The sequence below is a fragment of the Monodon monoceros genome, unplaced genomic scaffold, assembly GCF_005190385.1.
Source record: "Monodon monoceros isolate NGI ecotype Baffin Bay Population unplaced genomic scaffold, NGI_Narwhal_1 Super_Scaffold_6, whole genome shotgun sequence".
NCBI classification, from domain to species: Eukaryota; Metazoa; Chordata; class Mammalia; order Artiodactyla; family Monodontidae; genus Monodon; species Monodon monoceros.
In genome coordinates, this window is record NW_021703783.1 from 93555918 (window position 1) to 93579395 (window position 23478).

The 23478-nt window shown below is 43.4% G+C and overlaps 1 protein-coding gene and 1 pseudogene across 2 annotated transcripts in view; both read left to right on the forward strand.

The window, feature by feature from the left end:
• The first annotated feature begins 187 nt into the window (after positions 1 to 187).
• Positions 188 to 23478, forward strand: part of XRCC6 (X-ray repair cross complementing 6) — a 29555-nt gene continuing 6264 nt past the window's right edge. The window contains exons 1-11 of one of the 2 annotated variants that reach the window (XM_029206270.1): positions 188 to 270; positions 1428 to 1514; positions 4002 to 4114; positions 8795 to 8933; positions 9188 to 9442; positions 9990 to 10173; positions 14262 to 14448; positions 16270 to 16438; positions 17170 to 17331; positions 20094 to 20223; positions 21404 to 21504. In XM_029206270.1, coding sequence (XP_029062103.1) covers positions 1436 to 1514; positions 4002 to 4114; positions 8795 to 8933; positions 9188 to 9442; positions 9990 to 10173; positions 14262 to 14448; positions 16270 to 16438; positions 17170 to 17331; positions 20094 to 20223; positions 21404 to 21504 — 1519 coding nt within the window. In that variant the 5' untranslated portion in view covers positions 188 to 270; positions 1428 to 1435. Of the gene's footprint in view, positions 271 to 757; positions 769 to 1427; positions 1515 to 4001; positions 4115 to 8794; positions 8934 to 9187; positions 9443 to 9989; positions 10174 to 14261; positions 14449 to 16269; positions 16439 to 17169; positions 17332 to 20093; positions 20224 to 21403; positions 21505 to 23478 lie in introns of those variants that run through there. The other variant, XM_029206271.1, reaches the window with a different exon arrangement.
• LOC114885890 lies at positions 287 to 1434 on the forward strand (annotated as a pseudogene).

A 23478-nucleotide genomic window follows, 5' to 3' on the forward strand; every position in this document is an offset into this window, starting at 1 on the left:
GCGGGCGGGGACGCATTCTCGCGCATGTGCGTACCGTCCTGATGGGCGGCGAGGGGCGGGTTTTCCCAGGGGGCGGGGCTTCGCGGACGGGGTGGTGTTTGTTCGGTACGGGTGTGGAAAGCGCCTGCGAGAGTGGGCGTGTCACCTGGACGCGAAAGGTGCGCGCTATGCGTGATGACGTAAGGGGCGTTGATTGGGAGCGGGAACAGGAGCCTGCGCGTGTGCGGCGCCCCGCCTTCTGCCCAAATTGATCTCTTCATTACGCTCAAGGTAGGTAGGAATGGGGCTGAGTTTTGTGTTTGTTGCTCTCTGCCAGGGCTGGCTTCATTTTGCTTTGCCCACTCAGCCTTGCGCGTCCCCGTAGCCTCATCGTGGGGCAGCGTCAAACAGAAGTGTGCGGACCCGAGGGGTGGAGACGGCCTCTGATCCCTGTTCCTTCCTCCGAGGGGAGGCGCACCCGGCCTTGGAGGCCCGCCTGCGTTTGAGACCCCACTGGGCATAGCTGGCTGAGGAGTTGGGGGAGATTTGGGGGCGGGATGAGGACAAGTGGGTCTGCTAAAGGACGCAGTACACTGGACCGGGAATCTCTCAAATCCAGATGATGCCGGAGCTCTTTCGCTCAGGCCCGTGGCGCAGGCAGGATGGGCAAGTGTCGCGGTCTTCGTACTGCCAGGAAGCTCCGTAGCCGCCGACGAGATCAGGAGTGGCATGATAAACAGTACAAAAAAGACCATTTGGGTACAGCCCTGAAGGCTAACCCTTTTGGAGGTGATTCTCGTGCCAAGGGAATTGTGCTTGAAAAAGTAGGGGCCAAACAGCCAAATTCTGCCATCAGGAAGTGTGTCAGGGTTCAGCTAATCAAGAATGGCAAAAAAAAATCACACCCTTTGTACCCAATGATGGTTGTTTGAATTTTATTGAGGAAAATGATGAAGTTCTGGTTTCTGGATTTGGTCGCAAAGGTCATGCTGTTGGTGACATTCCTGGAGTCTGCTTTAAGGTTGTCAGAGTAGCCAGTGTCACTCTTTTGGCCTTATACAAAGGCAAGAAGGAAGGACCAAGATCATAAGTTTTGATGATGAAAGCACGATAGTAATAAATTTTCATATGCCAGATGATGCTGGAGGCGGGACTGGACATCCAGGTCAGGCTGCCCCAGCACACCCGTCAGAGAGGTCATTACGGGCCACCGGCCCTGAATTGTCCTTAAGGGATAGCTAAGGTGAGGCTATTTCAGGAATGATCCCCATGCCCTTTTACCTTGCATCTCAATTACCAAGCTCTCCAGGCAGCGGGATCCAGCATCCACGTTCCTCAGGAGTAACATGCAGCTTTTAGGACAGAACTCAAAGAAGCCTAGGGGTCGATAACTTTTAGGTTTAAATTTGGTTGTTACTGATCTCCACTTTCTTTCATCTTGTGAGCAGTAACCAACATGTCAGGGTGGGAGTCTTATTACAAAAATCAGGGTGATGAGGAAGAAGAAGATCAAGAGGAGGGCCTTGAAGAAGGTGGTAAGTGACTTTCATTAACATGTACCCTTGTGTGTGTGCAAGAAAGACTTTCCCTACCTGTCTCTGCTGGGTGATCTTTGCTGTCTTGTGGTCCATGCTTCTCTCCCCAGAGAATCTCCAATACTTTTCTCCCTTTGAACTTTGCAGAGCTACCCTAGGCTCTTTTATTCAGGTCCTACTCTAGTTTATGGAACATTCCTAGCCTTAAACTTTTGCTGGACACTGGTAGATTGATCTCCAATAAATGACCCTGAACATTGGTATCCTGTGTCACCTTAGGTGGCTCAGGTAAGACCCTTCCTCACCCAGGAAAGTAGTTTTCCTCATTCTTGGACCTCAGTGTAAAAATGCTTTCACCCTTCAATAACTGCAGCAACCAAAGAGTATACATTAGCAACACAGTTACAAGAGTCATTCCCTCACCTAGCCTGCAGGTTTGGGAGTATATGTTCAGACAGCACAGTAACACATAGGACAAAGGAAGAGAAATAAGGGGTGCCTGTTCTCTACATACTGGTTAATTTAAGTCCTGGGTAGAAATTTTCAAAGTATTTTTATTTTTTAAAAGTAGGAAAAATATATTATTTATTTATTTTTTTATAAAAAATATTTTTATTTATATAAAAAATAAAACAGAATTCAGTAATCTATGTAATCTACCACCCTAACACAACCACTACTAGCATTTTGGCATTTTGCATATTTCCTTCATATATCTTTCTTTATATTTTGTAACTATATATAGTTTGTTTTTGTATCTGATTTTTTATATGGTTGTAATCATAGTGCATATATTTTTTCCATTTTAATTTACATTTTCAAAATTTACATCTTCTTCAAAAAGAATTTTAAACATATATACATACTTTTGTGTTCTGCCTTTTTTTCTTACTGTATTATAGATATATCTTTCCATGTAACTGCAAATATAGCCTCTATAAATCATTTTAAATATGGCTATAATTTGTTTATTCTACCTTTTGTTGGACATTTTAGTTTTCAGTTTCTTTAATAAACAACATTGTGGAAATTTTTGCATAGGGTTTTTCCATATTTTATTTTCTTAAGATAGATTCCTAAGAAGTAGAATTCACTGGCTCAAGGTAGAATTTTTGTTTAAGGCTCTTGACATGTATTGCTGTATTGCTTCAGAAAAGATGGGTAATTAAATTTACTGCATTAGGAAGCAGCATCGTCAAAAAGGGAGACAACCAGACATATGCCATTTTATGAAAAACTCAACATCACCTATAATGTAATCATGCCAGAAAAAAAAAACCAAAACCCAAATCCAATGAAGCCTCTCTAGGTCCTTAGTAGAAAAGACAGAGGGCTATGTTAAGCTACACCAAAAGAATGCAGTCAGCAAAATCCAGAAGGTGGAAAACTATGTGACATAATATCCAGGTTTTTCAGCAAATAAATTATGAGACAAAAGACAGAGGGGGTATCTACAGATTATAAGAGGCTTTAAAAACTTTTTTTTTTAAAGTCAAAACCAGTGTTTAGGAATGTTGGCTTGGATGATTATAAAGAAAAAAATGAAGTGATTACCAAAAGTCAGGATGGTGATTACTCTTGGGAGGAAAGTGGGTGTTAAAATTGGGAGGCGACCTGGTGAGGGCTTCTGGGGTGACTGGCAAGATTCAATTGCCTGATGTGCATGGTGGTTTTAAGGGTGTTCACTTTTTTTCTTGTTTTTTTGACTGCATTGCGCAGCTTGTGGCTTGCGGGATCTTAGTTCCCTGACCAGCAATTGAACCCGCGCCCTTAGCAGTGAAAACGCGGAGTCCTAACCACTGGCCCACCAAGAAATTCCCTAAGGGTGTTCACCTTAGGGAATTCCTCAGATTATAATTTTGCTTAATGGGCTTTTCTCTATTTGTTTTATTTTACTTTATTTGTTTTATTTTAATTCTATTTCTTAGAAGTTTTGGGTTTTTTTTTTTTGACATGCTTATGACGGATGATTTAATTAATTAATTAATTAATTAGGTTGTCCCGGGTCTTAGTTGCGGCAGGCAGACTCCTTTTTTTTTTTTTTTTTTTTTTGCGGTACGTGGGCCTCTCACCGTTGTGGCCTCTCCCATTGCGGAGCACAGGCTCCGGACACGCAGACTCAGCGGCCATGGCTCACGGGCCCAGTCGCTCCGCGGCATGTGGGATCTTCCCGGACCCGGGCACGAACCCGTGTCCCCTGCATTGGCAGGCGGACTCTCAACCACTGTGCCACCGGGGAAGCCCCAGCAGGCAGACTCCTTAGTTGCAGTTCAGCAGCTCCTTAGTTGTGGCATGTGAACTCTTGATTGCGGCATGCATGTGAGATCTAGTTCCCTGACCAGAGGTCAAACCCTAGCCCCCTGCATTGGGAGTGCGAGTCTTAACCACTGCACCACCAGGGAAGTCCCTCTGTTTGTTTTATATGAATAATAAACATGATAAATATAAAACAAGGGCAAACATTTCCTTCTCTTTTTTTCCCCATAGGAGATTATAAATATTCAGGAAGAGATAGTTTGATTTTTTTGATTGATGCTTCTGAGGCCATGTTTGAAACTCAGGATGAAGATGAGTTGACTCCTTTTGACATGAGCATCCAGGTAAGACTACCTTTCATTTAATTAAGCAAACAACAAAAAGTATCAACACCACTTTAAAAAATATGAAGACTTCCCTGGTGGCACAGTGGTTAAGAATCCGCCTGCCAATGCAGGAGACATGGGTTCAATCCCTGGTCCAGGAAGATCCCATGTGCCACGGGGCAACTAGGCCCATGTGCCACAGCTACTGAGCCTGTGCTTTAGAGCCCACGTGCCACAACTACTGAAGCCCGTGTACCTAGAGCCTGTGCTCTGCAAAAAGAGAAGCTACCGCAATGAGAAGCCCACGCTCCGCAACGAAGAGTAGCCCCGGGGCTTCCCTGGTGGCGCAGTGGTTGAGAATCTGCCTGCCAATGCAGGGGACACGGGTTCGAGCCCTGGTCTGGGAGGATCCCACATGCCGTGGAGCAACAGGCCCCGTGAGCCACAGTTACTGAGCCGGCACGCCTGGAGCCTGTGCTCCGCAACAAGAGAGGCCGCAATAGTGAGAGGCCTGCGCACCGCGATGAGGAGCGGCCCCCACTTGCTGCAACTAGAGAAAGCCCTCGCACAGAAATGAAGAGCCAACACAGCCATAAATAAATAAATAAATAAATAAATAAGGCAAAATTCCTTTAAACAAAAAAAAGAGTAGCCCCCGCTTGCCGCAATTAGAGAAAGCTCACACGCAGCAACAAAGACCCAATGCAGCCAGAAATAAATAAATAAATAAACTTTAAAAAAAAAAAAAAGAGTAGCAGTGTTGGAGAACAGGCCCATTTTATTTTGGGTTTGAACTTCCGACCCTGGGACTCCATTGCTTCCACCTTCTGTGTTAGCCCTGGTAGCAGAAGTGGGCTCCTCTTCCTATAGAGATGTCAGTGTAAAGGAAGGAAAGAAGTTCCAGCTATTATGGTGTGGAGATGAGTCCTTTTGTAGTTGAGTATTACCTGTGGTTGAAAAAGATTATTACACCAAAAAGACAAACAACCCAATTTAAAAATGGGCATAAAACTTGAATATACATTTCTCTAAAGATGTACAAATGGCCAAAAGCACATGAAAAGATGCTCAATATTTTTAGGTATTAGAGAAATACAAATCAAAACCACAATGAGGTATCATACCCACCCACTAGGACTGCTGTAATTAAAAAAAAAAAGAAAAAGGGACAATAAGAAGTGTTGGCAAGGATGTAGAAATTGGAACTCTCATACGTTGTCGGTGGGAATGTGAAATGGATCAGCTGCTGTGGAAAACAGTTTGGCAGTTCCTCAAAGAGTTAAACGTAGACTTATATGAGCCAGCAGTTCCCCTCCTAGGTGTTTACCCAATTAAATAAATAACAGCTACTCAGATCTTGATTCTGCCACTTACAAACTGTATGATATTGGAAGAGTTGCTGAAGCTCTTGAGATGTTTTCTCATCTGTAAAATGGAGATAATAATAGTACCTACTTTGGGCTTCCCTTGTGGCACAGTGGTTAAGAATCTGCCTGCCAGTGCAGGGGACACAGGTTCGAGCCCTGGTCCGGGAAGATGCCACATGCCGTGGAGCAACTAAGCCCGTGCGCCACAACTACTGAGCCTGCACTCTAGAGCCCGCGAGCCACAACTACTGAAGCCCGCATGCCACAACTGCTGACGCCCGCGCACCTAGAGCTTGTGCTGCGCAACAAGAGAAGCCACCGCAGTGAGAAGCCTGTGCACCGCAACAAAGAGTAGCCCTGGCTTGCTGCAACTAGAGAAAGCCCGTGCGCAGCAACGAAGACCCAGTGCAGCCAAAAATAAATAAATGAATAAATAAATTTATTAAAAATAAAATAATAGTACCTACTTTGTCAAATTGTTATGAGGATTAAATATTTTTATTTTTTAAATTGAGGTATAATTCACATAACAAAATTAACTATTTTAAAGTATACAGTTTTAAGGTATTTAGTCATTCACGTCATGCAATAATCACCACCCCTATCTCATTCTAAAACTTTTTGAGTGGATATACAAAATGTTTATATATACAGTAGAATATTAGTCATAAAAAGGAATGAAGTAGTGATACATGCTACAAGGTGCATGAACCTTGAAAACATTACAGTGAAAGAAGCCAGGCAAAAGGTCACATGCTGTATGATTACATTTATATGAAGTATAGAATAGATAATCCATAGAGAATGCAGGTTGGTGGTTACAGGTGCTGCAGGGGAGGGAGCAACTGCTTAATTGGTATGGGGTTTGCTTTTAGGATGATAAAAATGTTTGGGAACTAGATAGAAGTGGTGGTTGCACAACATTGTGAATGTACTAAATTGAACACTGAATTGTTCACTTTAAATGATTAATTTTGGGGCTTCTCTGGTGGTGTAGTGGTTGAGAGTCCGCCTGACGATGCAGGGGACACGGGTTCGTGCCCCGGTCTGGGAATATCTCACATGCTGCGGAGCGGCTGGGCCCGTGAGCCATGGCCGCTGAGCCTGCGCGTCCGGAGCCTGTGCTCCGCAACGGGAGAGGCCACAACAGTGAGAGACCCGCGTACCACCAAAAAAAAAAAAAAAAGATTAATTTTGTTATGTGAATTTCACCTCAGTTAAAAAGTTTGGTATTTCTTCATAGAGAAGAATTTTTAAGGATTTATTGTACATCTCATTTCTCATATTTCTGGAGTTTGGAACCAAACAGAAGCTTCTCATGCCCTAATTTGTACACAAACAGTTCTTGCAATTGACAAGTCAGAATATCTTGCATCTAAAAAAAGAATTAATAAAAACAATTCTTAACTTTAAAGCAGTGGTTTGCAAACTTTAACCTACATCAGAATCACCTGCAGGGCTGTTGACACAGATTGCAGGGCCTTACCCTGCAATCAGAATTTCTGATTCTATAGGTCTAGAGGAGGGACCAAGAATTTGCATTTCCAACAGAGCTCCCAGGTGACGCTGATGTTGTTTGGAGATCACTCTTTGAGGAGCACTGCTTTAACCTTTTTTGGACCATGGACCTCTTTGAAGATGTGATGAAGGCTACGTACCCTCTCCCCAAAAAGATACAGTTCTACATGTAATTTGAAAGGGTTCATGAAATGCTAACACCTAGAGAACCCAGAAGCAACTGTAGTATTATGTAGTGAATAAGTGAAACATGCACTGATGAACGTAATGTATTTGATAAGGAGCAATGAAAAAACATTTTCTAAAATTCTATTTTAGTTTGTGTGTGTGTGTGTGGGTGGGAAGGGGTGGTTAATAGTAGAACCTAAAGAAGCCCTCACTGGGACTTCCCTGGCAGTCCAGCGGTTAAGACTTCCACTGCAGGGGGCACAGGTTTGATCCCTGGTCAGGGAACTAGATCCTGCATGCTACAACTAAGACCTCGCATGCCGCAACTAAAGATCCTGCCCGGCGTAGCCAAATAAATAAACATGAAAAATAAATATATAAACAAATAAAAAGAAATGATTGCTTGCCATGAAGATAACTGTCAATGACTAGACATACCATAAGTTCTGCATTTAAGGAGAGAATTGCTATGGAGGAAGGCCAGGTAGAGTCTCAAGCAGGATATGGAGGGGGGTCACCATTGTTGGTTTATTCCTCAGCTTTGCAGAATCAGAAACTTAATTTTGTCAGTACCCCCAGAATTATAGGCCACCAGGACTGACCACTTATGAGACACTGATTTACTAGATATGGCTTTAGTTTATATTTCCTGGAATACTGATGTGTTTAATTGTGTAATTAGGCAAATTTTATTTCAAAAGTTGCTTTTAGTAGGCATAGATTTATTTTCCATTATTTATTAATGTCACATATACTAACATTCACTTAAACCTTTTATATATGTAAATTTTGTTTCTTGGTATCAAGCTACTTGAGGAAAAGAGACTTCCCTGGTGGTCCAGTGGTTAAGACTTGGCCTTCCAATGCAGGGGGTGTGGGTTTGATCCCTGGTCAGAGAGCTAAGATCTCACATGCTTCGGGGCCAAAAAACCAAAACATAAACAGAAGTAATATTGTAAAAAATTCAATAAAGACTTTAAAAATGGTCCACATTAAAAAAAAAAAAAGCTACTTAAGGAATGATCAAATGGCCTGTTCAAACTCAGCCAGTTAAGTAAGTGACATCATTGGGACTCAAATCCACGTTTTCCGATTCTAGTGCTGGGCTTTTATTGATTTTTATTTCCCTATAGCAGAGTTTCCTTCCGGAGTATATACATGTTTTTTTTTTTTTTTCGGTACATGGGCCTCCCACTGTTGCGGCCTCTCCCGTTGCAGAGCACAGGCTGAGGACGCGCAGGCTCAGCGGCAATGGCTCACGGGCCCAGCCGCTCTGCGGCATGTGGGATCTTCCTGGACCGGGGCATGAACCCGCGTCCCCTGCATCGGCAGGCGGACTCTCAACCACTGCGCCACCAGGGAAGCCCTACATGTTTTGAATTCTCTGATTTCTTATTGTAGGGACTGCTTATATGTCTGTTGTGTACTTAACCACACTTTGCTTTGTGTTATACATAATATAAATGACCATCACCCTCACTGGATTATGAGTTTCCTGAAGGTAGGGGTCACGCCTTACTCTAATGCCATGTACAAATTCAGCAAATATATATTGAGTGCCCTACTATGTGTCAGGCACCTGTGGAGCTTAAGTTTAGTGGTACGTAGTTAAATATTAATTGAAATTTTATGTTTGTTTTTTCAGTGTATCCGGAGTGTATACACCAGTAAGATCATAAGCAGTGATCGAGATCTCTTGGCAGTGGTGTTCTATGGTACGAAGAAGGACAAAAATTCAGTGAATTTCAAAAATATTTACGTCTTGCAGGAATTGGATAATCCAGGTCAGTAGTATTCTAAGATCAGCTTTTCCCTTACATGAGAAGGTCACTAACATGCACAAAGGGGGATGTGGAGAAGGAAGCAGATAACATCTTGACTGGGAGTATGCTTTCCTGCACAAGGGGGTTCTTACTGGGATGTAGACTTTTGTTATGTGGGTTAAACAGCTCTGGGTGAGAAAGAGCTTCTGTTAGTCTTGTAAAACACTGACGCTGTTCCGACTTTTCTGCCCATTTGACTCCCTGTCTCTGATCAGGTGCTAAACGAGTGCTAGAGCTTGACCACTTTAAGGGGCAGGAGGGGAAGAAACATTTCCAAGACCTAATTGGCCATGGATCTGACTACTCCCTGAGTGAAGTACTGTGGGTCTGTGCCAACCTCTTTAGCGATGTCCAGTTCAAGATGAGCCATAAGAGGATCATGCTTTTCACCAATGAAGATGACCCCCACGGCGATGACAGTGCCAAAGCCAGCAGGGCCAGGACCAAAGCTGGGGATCTCCGTGACACAGGTCGTCATTCCCCTGTTCTTTTATTTTATTTCTTTGGCCGCATTGTGCGGCTTGTGGGATCTTAGTTCCCCGACCAGGGATCGGACCCGTGCTGCCTGCAATGGAATCGAGGAGTCTTAACCACTGGACCTCCAGGGAAGTCGCCCCCTGTTCTTTTAACTTGGCACTTAATTTTTTTTGCTTTTTTATAGCTGATGTCAAATAGTTGCTTTTCACCCTTCAGAGTAAAATGAAACAGTATAGTGAAGCTGGGGGAGACCCCAATGTAATATTCCCAGTGAAAATGACCAGGCCATTAGTTGTCTGAAGGGCTCTACCAGAGGGAGCTTTTCTTGACTTTAATGCCACCACAAATGGTGGTTATTTGAACAAGTTGTCTGAAGTCATTAGAGCAGCTGATCCCCTTAACCACTTTCTCTAAGTCCTGAAAATGTTTATAATCAATCTAGTTCTTTGGGAGCTTTTGACAGCATATTTAAACTTAACTGAAAAAAATTCTCCCTTGCTGGAAATTGTTTCCCCTCACTTTTGTCTATCCTCGCTCCAGGTATCTTCCTTGACTTGTTGCACCTAAGGAAACGTGGGGGCTTTGACATATCCTTGTTCTACAGAGATATTATCAGCATAGCAGAGGATGAGGACATAGGGGTTCACTTTGAGGAGTCGAGCAAGCTCAAAGACCTGTTGAGGAAGGTTCGCGCCAAGGAGACCAGGAAGCGCGTGCTCTACAGGTAGGCACTAAGCCTGGGTCAGCTGCCCACAAGGCCCCTAACTGATCATAAGCAGTGCATGGCTTTGACCTCCCTGGCTCCTTAACTCTGGGCTGGACCACTGCCTCACTGTTCCTCTAAAAAAAACTTGCTTTATTTCAGGATAGCACAAGCTATTTGCTTCTCTTTCTCTAGAAAGCTGGTATGCTGTTTCTCCAAAATAAAACAGCTCTCCACTCCTTTGGGGTAAACAGTTGTGGCTAACGGTATTCTCAGTTGCACTCACTAGGACATTGTCTGTTTTCTTCTCCTCTGTAAATTGGGGATAACGACAGTACCTGGTATAGAGCAAAAACTCAATAAATTTTAGTTATTATCATTGTTGTTAAAATTGTGTTATTCTAATTTCTTATAAACTTGAGACCAATAAGAACCAGGTGGTTGGATTATCTTCCTTTAGAGACCTTTGACATTAGAATCCTAAGGCCGCCTCAGTGTTTCTTCCTAAAGAGCATCAGACTTCCATTTTAGACTAGTTTCCTCAGTATAGAGGAATAAGACCCTTGGTAGTTTTTGAGCTGTTTTCAAGAGATTACTGACAATTCTACTAGAAAACCCATGAAATTAAATATTTTAAGGAAACCATGATGCAGCTCATTGCTACAGTTATAGTTTTGTCATTGTTCTCCTTTTCCTCCCAGGAACTATTTCTCTTTCCTCAAACAATTACCCTGTCACCTTTTCTCCTTCCTGAAATGGTGGAATATTGTTACTACTACAATTTGGAAATCTACACATATTGGTGGGAGTGGCAGGGGGGATCAAATGGTGGTTAAAAGTAGGTTCTAGAGTCAGATTGGCTCAGATTCTAGCCCTCTGCTGTGTGACCTGGGGTAAATCATGTAACTTCTCTGAGCCTCAGTAAAATGGGAGCAAAAATGGTCCCTCTTTATAGGGCTGCTGTGATGATTAAATGGAATAACATAGTAATTATGTTAGCTATTCTTACTATTAGCTATAAACGTTAGCTATTCTTACTGTTTTGTGAAAGAGTCATTATAGGATACTTGGTAGTAATAATAATAAATTGGAGCTGTTTGAGAATTAATTGCCTAAGGCTTAGAAAATTATTACACTTATTCTTGCTATAATAAAATAATAGAATTATTTTATTGCATAATTATTATGTGCCAGGCACTGTCCTAAGTTCTTTTTTTCTTTTTTTTTGTGAATTTTAGAATTTTATTTATTTTTTATACTGCAGGTTCTTATTAGTTATCCATTTTATACATATTAGTGTATATATGTCAATCCCAATCTCCCGATTCATCACACCACCACTCCCACCCCTGCCACTTTACCCCCTTTGGTGTCCATACATTTGTTCTCTACATCTGTGTCTCTCTTTCTTTCTTTCTTTCTTTCTCTTTTTTAATAAATTTATTTATTTATTTTTGGCTGCGTTGGGTCTTTCTTGCTGCGTGCAGGGCATTGCAGTGCGCGGGCTTCTCATTGAGGTGGCTTCTCTTGTTGCGGAGCACGGGCTCTAGGGTGGGCAGGCTTCAGTAGTTGCAGCACGTGGGCCCAGTAGTTGTGGCTCGCGGGCTCTAGAGCGCAGGCCCAGTAGCTGTGGCGCACGGGCTTAGTTGTTCCGCGGCATGTGGGATCTTCCCGGACCAGGGCTCGAATCCGTGTCCCCTGCACCGGCAGGCAGATTCTTAACCACTGTGCCACCAGTGAAGCCCTGTGTCTCTATTTCTGCCCTGCAAACTGGTTCATCCGTATGTCCTAAGTTCTTTGTTAACATAATTACCTCATTTAATCTATAAAAACAGTGCTTTGAGTTGGGTTGAAACCTACCCATTAGTAACATTTATTAACCTTAAATCATTTCAGATGAAGTTTAACATAAGCAGCTTGTTTTGTGCTGTGGGCTTTCACATTTTCCTTTCCTTGGTATGACATAAACCACATGATGTTATACTATAATTCTGTCTTAACTTAGAGTTATGACATTTTCAAGGTCGAAAGGTACCTTAGTTTATAGATGTGAACATTTAATATGGGGTGGGGGGACTAACTGATTGGCTCTTTTGGTTCAAAAATAGAACCAAGGTCACTTGAAGCCTGAGGCCAGAGTAGACCACATTGACCAGTGCTTTTTCCCAGGATACTAAAATTTAGAGGGCACAACAATTTTAAAAAATTACTTTTGCAGATTGTGCAGTTTTTAAATTGGTTACATTTATTGTCAGCTCTCCTTCAGCAGCCTTTAAACAACTGTGTTTAACACCTAGTAAGCCGGAATGATTTAAAGTAGGAAGCCATCAAATGGGTGGTGTTATTACTAATGCCCATCTGTTACTAACACTCATCTCTGGGGCACATCATACATTACCAAATTGTACCATACCTACCAGGTGCTTGCTCCAGGAACCTAAAATTTCTAGTCAGGGCTCTGTCCCAAACCAATGTTCTTTCTACTGTGTGAATCAATATACCTTTGAACTAGCTATAACTTGTTTAAACATGTTCTCTTCTTTAAAGTAAATACTGCTAAACATTCTACAACAGTGAAGATTGGGTTATTAATTTAAGACTTTTCTTCTTTTGGGATAAAGGTTTTAAAGCTATAAATTTCCCTCTGAGCACTGATTTAGCTGCATCCTATACCTTTTGATATGTTGTATTTTCACTTTCATTCAGTTCAAAATCATTTTAAATTTCCCTTGTGATTTCTCCTTTGACCCCCTGGGTTATTTAGAATTGTATTGTTTACTTTCCAAATATTTGAGGTTTTCCCAGATTTCTCTCTGTTGTGGATCTCTAACTGAGTTCCATTTTGGGTAAAGAACACATTTTGTATGATAGCAATCCTTTTTATTTTTTTCTTTTTGGCTGTGCTGCACAGCATGTGAGATCTTAGTTCCCTGACCAGGGATTGACCTGTGTCCCCTGCAGTGGAAGCGCAGAGTCCTAACCACTGGACCACCAAGGAATTTCCAATTTCAATTTTTTTAGATGCATTTAGACTTGTCTTGTGTCTCAGTATATAGTCTATCCTAGAGAATGTTCCGTGTGTGCTTGAAGAGAATGTGTAGCACAGGTTAGTTTTCTGTTCTCCCTTTTTTCCCCACAGTATTGTATTGTAAATATTTTTGCATGTTGTCTTTATTATAGAACATATTTTCAAGAGGTCCTATTTGTGCTTAAGATGTTGATATAAATACTCTGGAGCAAAATGTTATAAAGGAAAAGTACCTGAGCTTTGAATCAGACATACGTGAATTTGAATACCAGTTTTCGTTAGTTGTATGTCTTTGGGCAAGTTAGATAACATTCCTGAGCCTCAGTGTTTTCATCTGTAAAAATGACAACAATAAGGTTATTGGGTAGCAAGTAACAGAAACTGACTCTTGACTAATTTCAGCATATTAAAACTGGGTAGTATAGGAACCAGGGTGGCACCAGGAATCTAGAAAATAAGAATTATTGACAGTGTCTTTGGGGTACCACTGTCAGCAAGCATCCCCTCCAACCGTGTCCTTTCTTGGTCACTGTTTAAGACCCAGATTCTCAGGAGCATAAGTCTGATGGCTTGAGCCTGGGCCAGATGTGCCTATCTCTTGGTCAGGGTAAAGCATAGCACCTGGATGAACATTTTCCTAAAACTGCAGTGGGGCAAGGGTGGTTCCCTAAGAAAAATTGGGGTTTCATTGTTAAAATAAGAGGGAAGGTATAGTAGACAAGCAGAAGCAGCAGATAATATAGTACTTATAGGATTATTATGATGATTAAATGAGAGAATAACTGTAAAGTGATTTAATAAATTGCTAGGCTTTATTTTAAAAATCATTTTTATTACGGTACATTCTTTATCATTATTTTAAGGAGTTAACAGTACATTCTGAGACGAATATTGTGCAATATAGACGCTGAGATGTATTACAGCAAGCTCCATTGTATTATTAAAAAGCTTTATATTTGTATTCGAAAAGCTTAGGTTATTGGAGAGAATAAAACAAATCAGGGCTTGGGTGCCATGAATGAATTTTAGATAGGAAAATATACTCTTTCTGTCCAAATTAAAAAATTTTTCTCTCCTTCAGGTTGAAGCTTAAGCTCAACAAAGATGTAGCGCTCACTGTTGGCATTTATAATATGGTCCAGAAGGCTCTCAAACCTTCTCCAGTGAGGCTTTATCGGGAAACAAATGAACCAGTGAAAACCAAGACCCGGACATTTAATGTAAATACAGGCAGTTTGCTTTTGCCTAGCGACACCAAGAGGTCCCAGGTAGGTCTCTGCCTTCTTACTGAATTTTGTCCTGTTGAAGAGTTAACAGGGAGGGGGAGACATGATCAGCCTAACTAGTTAAATAACTTTCATGTGCGCATCTTTCTAGCCAAGCTAGAAAGTTGTTGTCATTACCCTTTGGAATATGGCATCTAGATCAGTAATACCTTGGGAGCTAGAAAGTTAGAGCCAGTATTTGGAAGAGGTGTCAGTGAAAACTTCAGCCCGTGATCAGCCAGCACATGCTACTCTGAGTCTTAACAGTCTAATTCCAGTACAGTGGCAGAAATTGTTTTATAGTTAACTAGGGAGATGAGCTAGGGAAAGAAAGTGTGTTAGGTGTGAAGTGCCCTCGTTTTAGGGAGAGATTTTTTTTTTTTTTCCAAACTAACCAGTTTTTCCTGTGCCTTGAAATGGTACCCTCATGCCTTTTTTTTTTTTTTTGCGGTACGTGGGCCTCTCACCATTGTGGCCTCTCCCACTGCGGAGCACAGGCTCCGGACGCGCAGGCTCAGCGGCCATGGCTTACGGGTCCCGCGGCATGTGGGATCCTCCCGGACCCGGGCACGAACCCGTATCCCCTGCATTGGCAGGCGGACTCTCAACCACTGCACCACCAGGGAAGCCCCCCTCATGCCTTTCTTAATCTGAAAGACAGACTAAGGACGCAGAACATTATCTCTCCTCATCCTCTCACCTTTGTTCAATCTATAGAAGGATTTTTTTAATTGAAGTACAGTTGATTTACAAAGTTCTGTTAATTTCTGCTGTACAGCAAAGTGATTCTGTTATACATATATATATACATTTTAAAATATTCTTTTCCACATGGTTTATCTCAGGATATTGAATGTAGTTCCCTATAGAAGGATTTGATATCTGAAATTAAAATCAAGTGAGTCATCCTTCCTTTTTAGTTACGCAAAACGTGGGAGAGCGATTTTGCCTAAGTTCAGGACCTAGAAGGATCAACTAAGTGACTAAAATTAAATATTATTTTGATTCAACCCTCGAGATGTCTTTTGGAGCACAAATTTCAGGCCAGAGTGTCTTGCCCTACTTTTCAGGAGGAGAAGACGACAAGAAATTTCTCCTTCCATTTTGGAAGTAGCTAGTTTTCCATGTTGGTTTATTCATAGGCAGTAGCTCTTCCGGTTACTAAGTTTCTTTCTTGATTAACTGTGCCTACGAAAAGCCTTAAGGGCTCTGTTTTTGTTTATAAAACCCAAATTTGACCTTTACTAAGTTCTGTTACTAATCGCATATTTAGGATCAAAATGCAAATGTTAAAAGTTTGGAAGCAGTCTGTGTATGTGTGTGTGTGTGTGTGTGAGCCTCCTACACTGAGACCTAGCACAATACCTGACGTAGGTCCTCTCAATAAGTAAGTAAGGTTTGAGCATCCTTTGTGTGTCAGGGATGATGCTGAGGGTTTAGTACACATTAAATGAGGGAAGGAACAAATGCCTGAAGAGCATGGCTTTTAGCACCAGACAGATGTGGTACAGTTCAAAGCCCAATTCGGTTGTATACTCTGGAGCAAGTTACTAACTATAGAGCCTCAGTTCACTCATCTGTAAAACAGAGTTTTTAACATTTACTGCCTAGGATTGTTACAGATGATAAACTGGGTGGCAAAAGTAAAGTGCCTGGCTGGCACTCAATACATGTCAATTGCTGTTGATAGGAGGAAGATGCCTCTGATGAGCCCTCTTCCTGCTCCTTAGAAGAAAGCTGATTTTAACTTGCTAGTGTCATATGGCAACCATTTCGCATCTCTGTGTATCCTCGCTATGTGGCCCTCGTTGTTCCCCTTTATAGACCTATGGGAGTCGTCAGATTGTATTAGAGAAAGAGGAAACAGAAGAGCTTAAACGGTTTGATGAACCAGGTTTGATTCTCATCGGTTTCAAGCCCTTGATAATGCTGAAGAAGCACCATTACCTGAGGCCCTCCCTGTTCGTGTACCCCGAGGAGTCCCTGATAAATGGTAAGGGGCATAAACCAAGGATAAACGAATAAGCAACGCAGAAGGCAATTTACCGAGCAGCATTCCTAAATGGCTGCTCCTGGAAACTATATAGGATGTGTTACTGGGTGTTTTGAAAGTGTTTCACGCTCAAATAAATTTTGGAAACGTGGGACTAAACAAAGTTAAAGAGATTTCTTTAGGAACTATAATATACTGATAGCATTGTGAATATCCAGGAGGGGATATGGAATTAGCATATTTAAAACTTAGTTGCTATGAAATTCTTTCTTTGAGGCATCAGATAAAAAGAGTTCGGGAAAAACTAAAAAACAAACCTGGCTTCTTCCCTAGTGTTGCGATTAAGGATGATATGAACTTGGCCATTGGGTTTATTTGTGCTGTCCAGACCTATATTCCTCTGTGCTATAGCTAATGAACCTCCCAGATCTGACCTGACTGGTTTTCATTAGCAACTAGGGCTTATGTCATTAGCCTAATGATAGTAAAAGTGAACTGACAGTAATAATTCACACCCCTAAATGGAGTATTTGAGGTGCCCTTTCCTTTCTCTTCCTTTCTATGCCTCTGCTACCCTCACTTTACCCTCACCTCTGGGTCCATCACCCCTGAGCTATCAAAGTATCATAAATGCTTTTAAAAAATGTGAGAGAAACTGTAGGTTTATAACGTGGGCTAAGAAAGGAGGAGACATCTTTAGGATATAGATCCCTGGGATGTTTGTTTTCCAGGGAGCTCAACCCTATTCAGTGCTCTACTCACCAAGTGTCTGGAGAAGGAGGTCATGGCAGTGTGCAGATACACACCCCGCCAGAATGTCCCCCCTTGTTTTGTGGCCTTGATGCCACAGGAAGAGGAGCTGGATGACCAGAAAATTCAGGTGACTCCCCCAGGTATGTGAAAGAGATAATTTCAGTGCTTCTGAACCTTGCTTAGCCTTGGAGTCATTCCTGGGATACCAACTCAGACCTGCTGAACCAGAGTCTCCAGGAGTGGGGCCTGGGAAATGTGTGTTTATAAGATTGCACAGGTGAATTTGATGAACAGCCAGGTAAGTCTGTCAAATATGGTTGTGCAGTGCACAGCATGTACAACTGTACAAGGCAGCTCTGCAGCCAGGGTTGAAAATTGACTTCATAGGGACTGTTTGCAGGTTACTGGCATAAGTTCATGCGGTCTCACTGCTGACACATTCTTTACTAAAAACCATTGTTTGGTACCCTTGTAATATTTAATGGTTGGTTTATCTCTTGTGTACACCAAAGCAGTGAGGTATCATGGAATGACTGTGGGTTTTTTTTTTGTTTTTTTTTTTGCGGTATGTGGGCCTCTCACTGTTGTGGCCTCTCCCGTTGCGGAGCACAGGCTCCAGACGCATAGGCTCAACGGCCGTGGCTCACAGGCCTAGCCCCTCCGCGGCATGTGGGATCTTCCTGGACTGGGACACGAACCCATGTCCCCTGCATTGGCAGGCGGACTGTGAACCACTGCGCCACCAGGGAAGCCCTCTTTTTTTTTAAAAATATTTATTTATTTATTTGGTTGCACCGAGTCTTAGTTGCAGCAGGTGGGCTCCTTTGTTGTGGCTCTAGGGATCCTTAGTTGCGGCTCCAGGGCTCCTTAGTTGCGGCTTCAGGGCGCCTTAGTTGCGCCTCACTGGCTCCTTAGTTGCAGCATGCGAACTCTTAGTTGCAGCACGCATGTGGGACCTAGTTTCCTGACCAGAGATGGAACCCAGATCCCCTGCATTGAGAGTGCAGAGTCCTATCCACTGCGATGCCAGGGAAGTCCCATGACCGTGGGTTTTGAAGTCACACTTGACTTTGTCTTACACTTATGTGTCTGAAAGCTCACTTTCTTTTGTTTTAGACCCTTCTCTGCCACCTGTTAGTTGGCCAACTTGGGCAAATAATTTTTTTTTTTTTTTTTTTTTTGCGGCCTCTCCCGTTGTGGAGCACAGGCTCCGGACGCGCAGGCTCAGCGGCCGTGGCTCACGGGCCCAGCCGCTCCGTAGCATGTGGGATCTTCCCGGACCGGGGCACGAACCCGTGTCCCCTGCATCGGCAGGCGGACTCTCAACCACTGCACCACCAGGGAAGCCCTTGGGCAAATAATTTAACCTTTCTGTTTATGTTCTTTATCTGCAAAGATGAGAATTCTGGAACACCTTTCTCTCAAGGTCACTTCACATTTGAAATAAGTTAATAAACAGATAAGTGCCTAGCACAAAGCAGCCAACAGATGACTACTAGTCATCCTTCTTTTTAAAAAATATTTATTTATTTATGGCTGTGTTGGGTCTTTGTTGCTGCGCATGGGCTTTCTCTAGTTGTGGTGAGCGGGGGCTACTCTTCGTTGCGGTACATGGGCTTCTCACTGCGGTGGCTTCTCTTGTTGCAGAGCACGGACTCTAGGCACGCGGACTTCAGTAGTTGTGGCATGTGGGCTCTAGAGCGCAGGCTCAGTAGTTGTGGCGCTCGGGCTTAGTTGCTCTGCGGCATGTGGGATCTTCCCGGACCAGGGCTCGAACCCATGTCCCCTGCATTGGTGGGCTGATTCTAACCACTGCGCCACCAGGGAGTCCCATCCTTCCTCTTTAGCCATGCTAATAAAAATTATAAAGTAAGTCTTTGAATGCGTTATATTTCCAACCCTGGTCATGTGAATGCTCAGGAACACCTTTTATGTCAGTTCTGACGCTTTGTCTCTCAGCTCTGTGCTGATGAAGCAGAGGCTCTCCAAGCCCCATTTCTCCTTTGCCAGCGGGCTCTCGGTGATGCTCTGTCAATAGTGGGTGCTAGAGGGAGACATTAGGGCCGTGGAGAGCTAAGAGACTTCCTCTTGCTCAGTGCTGTTGGCATTGCCAGCAAGGGCTCTTCACCTGGCAGCAGCAGTGGGTTCCAGTCTCTAGATTTTTCAGTCTTTCTAGAGCCCGTCAGCAACTGGACAGGGTCAGGCTGGTAACCGTTACCTCTTCCCTTCTAGCACATGGTGGGGACTGGGGAGCAAAGGGGAGAGGTTGAAGCTCGGAGGAGGGGCCGACAGAGTTGGATGTAGCCCTACAGGGAGGGGCACTGTCCACCTGGTTCTGGGTGTATGGAAAAAGCTGGTGGCTGGAAGCTGGCTGGGGCGACACTGGCAGGAACAGGAAGTACCTGAGAAGGAAGGAAGAAGTCTCCTTTCTGGTCCCCCTCTGGAGACTCCAAAGGGAGTCTGCTAGGCAGATGCTAACAGGAATCAGCTGGTAAAGGAGAAATGGGATTTGCAGGGTCCCAGCTCTAGCAGCACAGCATGCAGAAGGGTGAATTGGAGCTGAGAAAAAAACAACAGCTCAGGAGACTTCCCTGGTGGCACAGCGGTTAAGAATCTGCCTGCTGATGCAGGGGACACCGGTTTGAGCCCTGGTCCGGGAACTAAGATCCCACTTGCTGCGGAGCAACTAAGCCTGTGTGCCGCAACTACTGAGCCCGTTCGCCACAATAAGAGAGAAGCCCACCGTGCTGCAACAAAGATCCTGCTTGCCTCAACTAAGGCCCAATGCAGCCAAAAATAAAATAGATTAATTTTTTTAAAAAAGGAATTAAAACGATAGCTCAGTGACTGAAACCTTTCGTTGAGTCAAATCTCCGAAAACGTATTTTTCTTTCTTCTTCAGGCTTCCAGCTCATCTTCTTGCCCTATGCTGATGACAAACGGAAGGTGCCCTTTACTGAAAAAGTCATGGCAAACCCAGAGCAGATAGACAAGATGAAGGCTATTGTTCAGAAGCTCCACTTCAAGTACAGGTGAGTGATGGGTCATTCACAGGCTTTCTTCTGGAACTGCCTCCTGAGTTGAAGATCGTACTGGAGATTTGAGTTAAGCATAAACCAAGAGAATGTGATTGTATCCTTTTCCATTAACTGATAGATAATTAGTCTTTAGAAGCTATAGGGAGAGTGGAAGTTCTTTTATTGAAGGCTCTGGAATTGTGCTAAGGGTTCACAGCTGGTTGACCTGCTGTGTTGTGCTTAGAAAGCCAGGTTGGTTAGTTGAACAAGCTCCGCAAAGCAGCAGTAAGGAGAAGATTCTTGGTTGGCCTTCTCCTTGATTGTTTGTTGTCACATGGTGAGTAAGAGCAAGTAAATCCAGTGTAAATTGTCATGGGGTTGAAAAAATGATTATATAATGCACATAGACCATCTCCCAGAACCTGCATAAGGTGACACCAAACGTAATTTTTTTCACATTTCGTCTTTTGTCTCTGGGCTACTTCCCTAACTCTTCCTACCTGTGGGCAAAGTGACCTTCTTTCTCCAAAGGAAACCTCCTGGTGTAGTCCTTTGTTGGGCAAATGGAAGCATTGTTAAGGTTCTACCATGTGCCATGCACTGTTCTAGATACAACTCCAACAGTATCTCATTTATTCTTCATGAGAACCCTGAAAGTTTTGGTGCCCATTTTACAGGTAAAGAAACTGAGGCTTAGAGGAGTGAGGCAGCTTGCCGAGACTCACCCACCTAGAAGGAACTGGAGCCAGGATTCAAGTGTAGGACTGTATGCCTCTAGATTCTTTCTGTTTTTACTTTCATGTTCTATCGAGTATGGGAAGAAAGAATACTCAGGTTCGTTGTCTCCTCACCTCCCACCATCCCTCTGTTGTGTTTTCTCTGTACTTACCTCCTCTGGCCCTGCCTCCTCTGTTTCTGTCTCTGTCCACAGCTTCCAGTGACAGACAGGTGGGCAGGTATTGTTTTGCTTTAAAATTTGCTTCTGGATCCCTAGCATTGGACAATAAACTGAAAATTGGAAAGAGAGAAGTTGATTCAAGAGATAAGATTCCCAACTGTTTTACCTGGGGTGTATTTCTCAGCTGACCTTGGGCCTTCACTGTCTCAGCTGAGTTTTTAACTTTATTATTTTATTTTTTAAATGTTTAAATTTTTATTTTTTAACTTGTTCATGTCACTGTTAATGTTTTAACAGAAGTGACAGCTTTGAGAACCCAGTGCTGCAGCAGCACTTTAGGAACATGGAGGCCTTGGCTTTGGATTTGATGGAGCCCGAACAAGCCGTGGATCTGACACGTAAGGAGGCCGTGACTGAGTTGAGAAGTTCTTTTCGTGGGAGGCTTTCATGTCGATTTTACTCTGGACCAGTAATATGGATGCATTTCCTAGCACCCTCTAAGTACACAACCTTGTGGTCCAGATCATCTCTGCCTGAGAGGTTTCCTAGACCAGCTTAGATTGCCTGGGAACGGGTTTGGCCGATTCTGCAGTAAGAGGAGGAGGAAGTGCCAGGCTTCTGAGACCTGCCTCTGAAGTAGACCATCCATGACTACATGTTGGTAAAAGTTAAAAACAAAAATCTGCAACATTTATTGAGTGCTTACTGTGTGCCAGGCCTTGTTGTCCTGTGTGTTGACTCATTTATTCTGCGTGACTATGAGGTAGGTTCTGTTACTGTCCCTAGTTTGCAGGGAAGGGAGTGATTGACACTAAGTAGCAAGTGGTGGCTGTTGGTGCAGAATCCAATGAGTCTGGCCCAGAGCCCTTGCTCTGAACCACTGTGCTTACCTTACTGCTGCTCCATCAGACGGCGTGCTCTGCCCTGAGAAAATGAACCTCATTACCCAGCATGGAGGACATTTGCCTGGCCTCCCAGGCTGAGGTGTTCTGAGCTCCCTGCTGGTCCCTTCCTGGATTGTGGTTGTCTCATGTACTTCATAAGAGGATGCATGAAGTTTAGCAATGTAAGTAAATACCCACTGGGAAACAGATTGGATTTAATAAAGACTCTTGACAGAGGTTGAAAAGATCAGAAGAGTTAGTTCGGCCTGCTTAGCTTCCCAGTTATTATTGATCTCTTTCATGCTAGCGCCAGCATTAAAAGCATGAGTTGTTGGACGTGTGTCATGGTGGTGACTGTCAGCTGGGCCTGGCAGAAGAAGAACCCTTGAGTGAGGCAGCCCATCTCTTCCTTTATGGCCTTTAGGCAGATCAGGAAGTCAATTGCCTAGTCTCTAGCAAGATGGCTAGGGACACAGACTTTGGAAACACCCGATGTAGGTAGATTTGAATCCCAGCTCTCTGGCACTTATTAAATTGTGTGGCCTTGGAACAATACTTAATCTCACTGAAGCCCAGTTTCCTTATTGGTAAAATGGAGATAATGATCTGTCCTTACAAGGTGTTAACAAAATATACGCCCTGACACTCGGGAAGGTGCTCAGAACACAGTTGTTCTCCTTTATTCCACAGCCTTGTGCTCTACTTACTAGCGCCCCAGCCTCTTGCATTCTCTCTTCTGGCCCTATACTTTTTGGGAGAAAGTCTTGTGTTCTCTTTCTACTTCTATTTTTCAAAAACAATTTTGGCTGCTGTAGTGTTTCCTGTAAGCTAAATGTCTCAGGTTCCTGTCTTTAGCCCTTTCTTCTCTCCTTTCTGTTGGTTATGTTATCCACTCCCATAGCCTCAAGTATGACCTCATGCCCACAACCCCCAAACCTGTATCTCCAGCCCTGTCCTTTCCTCTAAGCTCTGGCCAAAGCTTCCAGCTGCCCAGGTGACATCTATTGAAGGCCCTGGGTATCCTACTGCTCAAACATGTGACCCCTTTGACTCTTTGTTCTTTCACATCCCTTGCTCACTTCTAATCAAATGTGTCTGCTTCTCTGTGACACAATAAGGCTTTCTTTTTTTTTTTGCGGTATGCGGGCCTCTCACTGTTGTGGCCTCTCCCGTTGCAGAGCACAGGCTCTGGATGCACAGGCTCAGCGGCCATGGGTCATGGGCCCAGCCGATCTGCGGCATGTGGGATCTTCCTGGACCGGGACACGAACCCGTGTCCCCTGCATCGGCAGGTGGACTCTCAACCACTGTGCCACCAGGGAAGCCATAAGGCTTTCTTTTAATAAATACCTTATCAAAGACTCAAAATTGTTTTCTTTCTTCTTTTGGCTTTGTCACACCATACTGTTTTAGTTTTTCTCCTATGCCTCTGGAGACCCTAAGACTTCTTTGCTGGACCTGCTTCCCTTTTTTCTCCTCTAACATGGA